This window comes from Coturnix japonica, chromosome 1 (genome assembly GCF_001577835.2).
Source record: "Coturnix japonica isolate 7356 chromosome 1, Coturnix japonica 2.1, whole genome shotgun sequence".
Lineage (NCBI taxonomy): Eukaryota > Metazoa > Chordata > Aves > Galliformes > Phasianidae > Coturnix > Coturnix japonica.
Window position 1 is genome coordinate 173,799,255 of NC_029516.1, and position 939 is coordinate 173,800,193.

At 61.9% G+C, this 939-nt stretch overlaps 1 protein-coding gene across 1 annotated transcript in view; it reads left to right on the top strand.

Moving 5' to 3' along the window:
• Nucleotides 1–69: 69 nt before the first annotated feature.
• The window catches only part of LAMTOR1 (late endosomal/lysosomal adaptor, MAPK and MTOR activator 1), a 4,432-nt gene continuing 3,562 nt past the window's right edge, over nucleotides 70–939 (top strand). The window contains exon 1 of the mRNA XM_015852469.1: nucleotides 70–120. Within this exon, the coding sequence (XP_015707955.1) occupies nucleotides 70–120 (51 nt within the window). The remainder of the gene's footprint in view (nucleotides 121–939) is intronic.

Here is a 939-nt window from a genome sequence, read left to right on the forward strand (position 1 = left end):
TAGGGGGGCTATGTGGGGCTATTGGGCCTATGGGGGCCTTGTGTGGGGCTATGGGGCCTATGTGGGACTATGGGGCCTGTCAGGGCCTATGGGGCACCTGTATGGGATCGTGGGGCCTGTGTAGGCCTATGGGGGCCTATATGGGACTATGGGGTCTGTTAGGGTGTGGGGTTATGGGGGGGGACTATGGTCCTTATGTGGGTCTGCTGGGGCCCTGTGTGGGACTATGGGGCCTGTCAGGGCCTATGGGGGCGCCTTTATGGGATCATGGGGCCTATGTAGGCCTGTGGGGGGGCCTACGTGGGACTATTGGGCCTATGGGGGCCTTGTGTGGGACTATGGGGTCTGTGTGGGGTTATGGGGGGGACTATGGGCCTGGTGTGGGTCTGTTGGGGCCCTGTGTGGGGCTATGGGGCCTGTCAGGGCCTATGGGGGCACCTGTATGGGATCATGGGGCCTGTGGAGGACTATGGGGGGAGGGGTCTGTGGAGGCCTATGGGGAGGCCTATGTGGGACTGTGGGGTCTGTGGGGGTCTGTGTGGGGTTATGTGTGGGACTATGGGCCTTCTGTGGGGCTGTTGGGCCCCTATGTGGGACTATGGGGTCTGTGTGGGGTTATGGGGGGCCTATGTGGGGCTATGGGGGGTATAGGGGGGATATATGGGGGGACTATGGGCTTTGTGTGGGTCTGTTGGGGTCCTATGTGGGACTATGGGGCCTGTCAGGGCCTATGGGGGCACCTGTATGGGATCATGGGGCCTGTGTGGGGCTGTGAGGCCTGTGGGGGTCTGTAGGGTCTATGGGGTCTGCAGGGACCTGGAGCATCAGGTGAAGGTTTGGGGGCCACAAGGTGAGAAGGACATAAAGGTGATGGAGAGCATCAAGTGGGGGGGGTTATAGGGCTGGGGGGGTTATAGGGCTGGGCGGGGGCTATAAGGC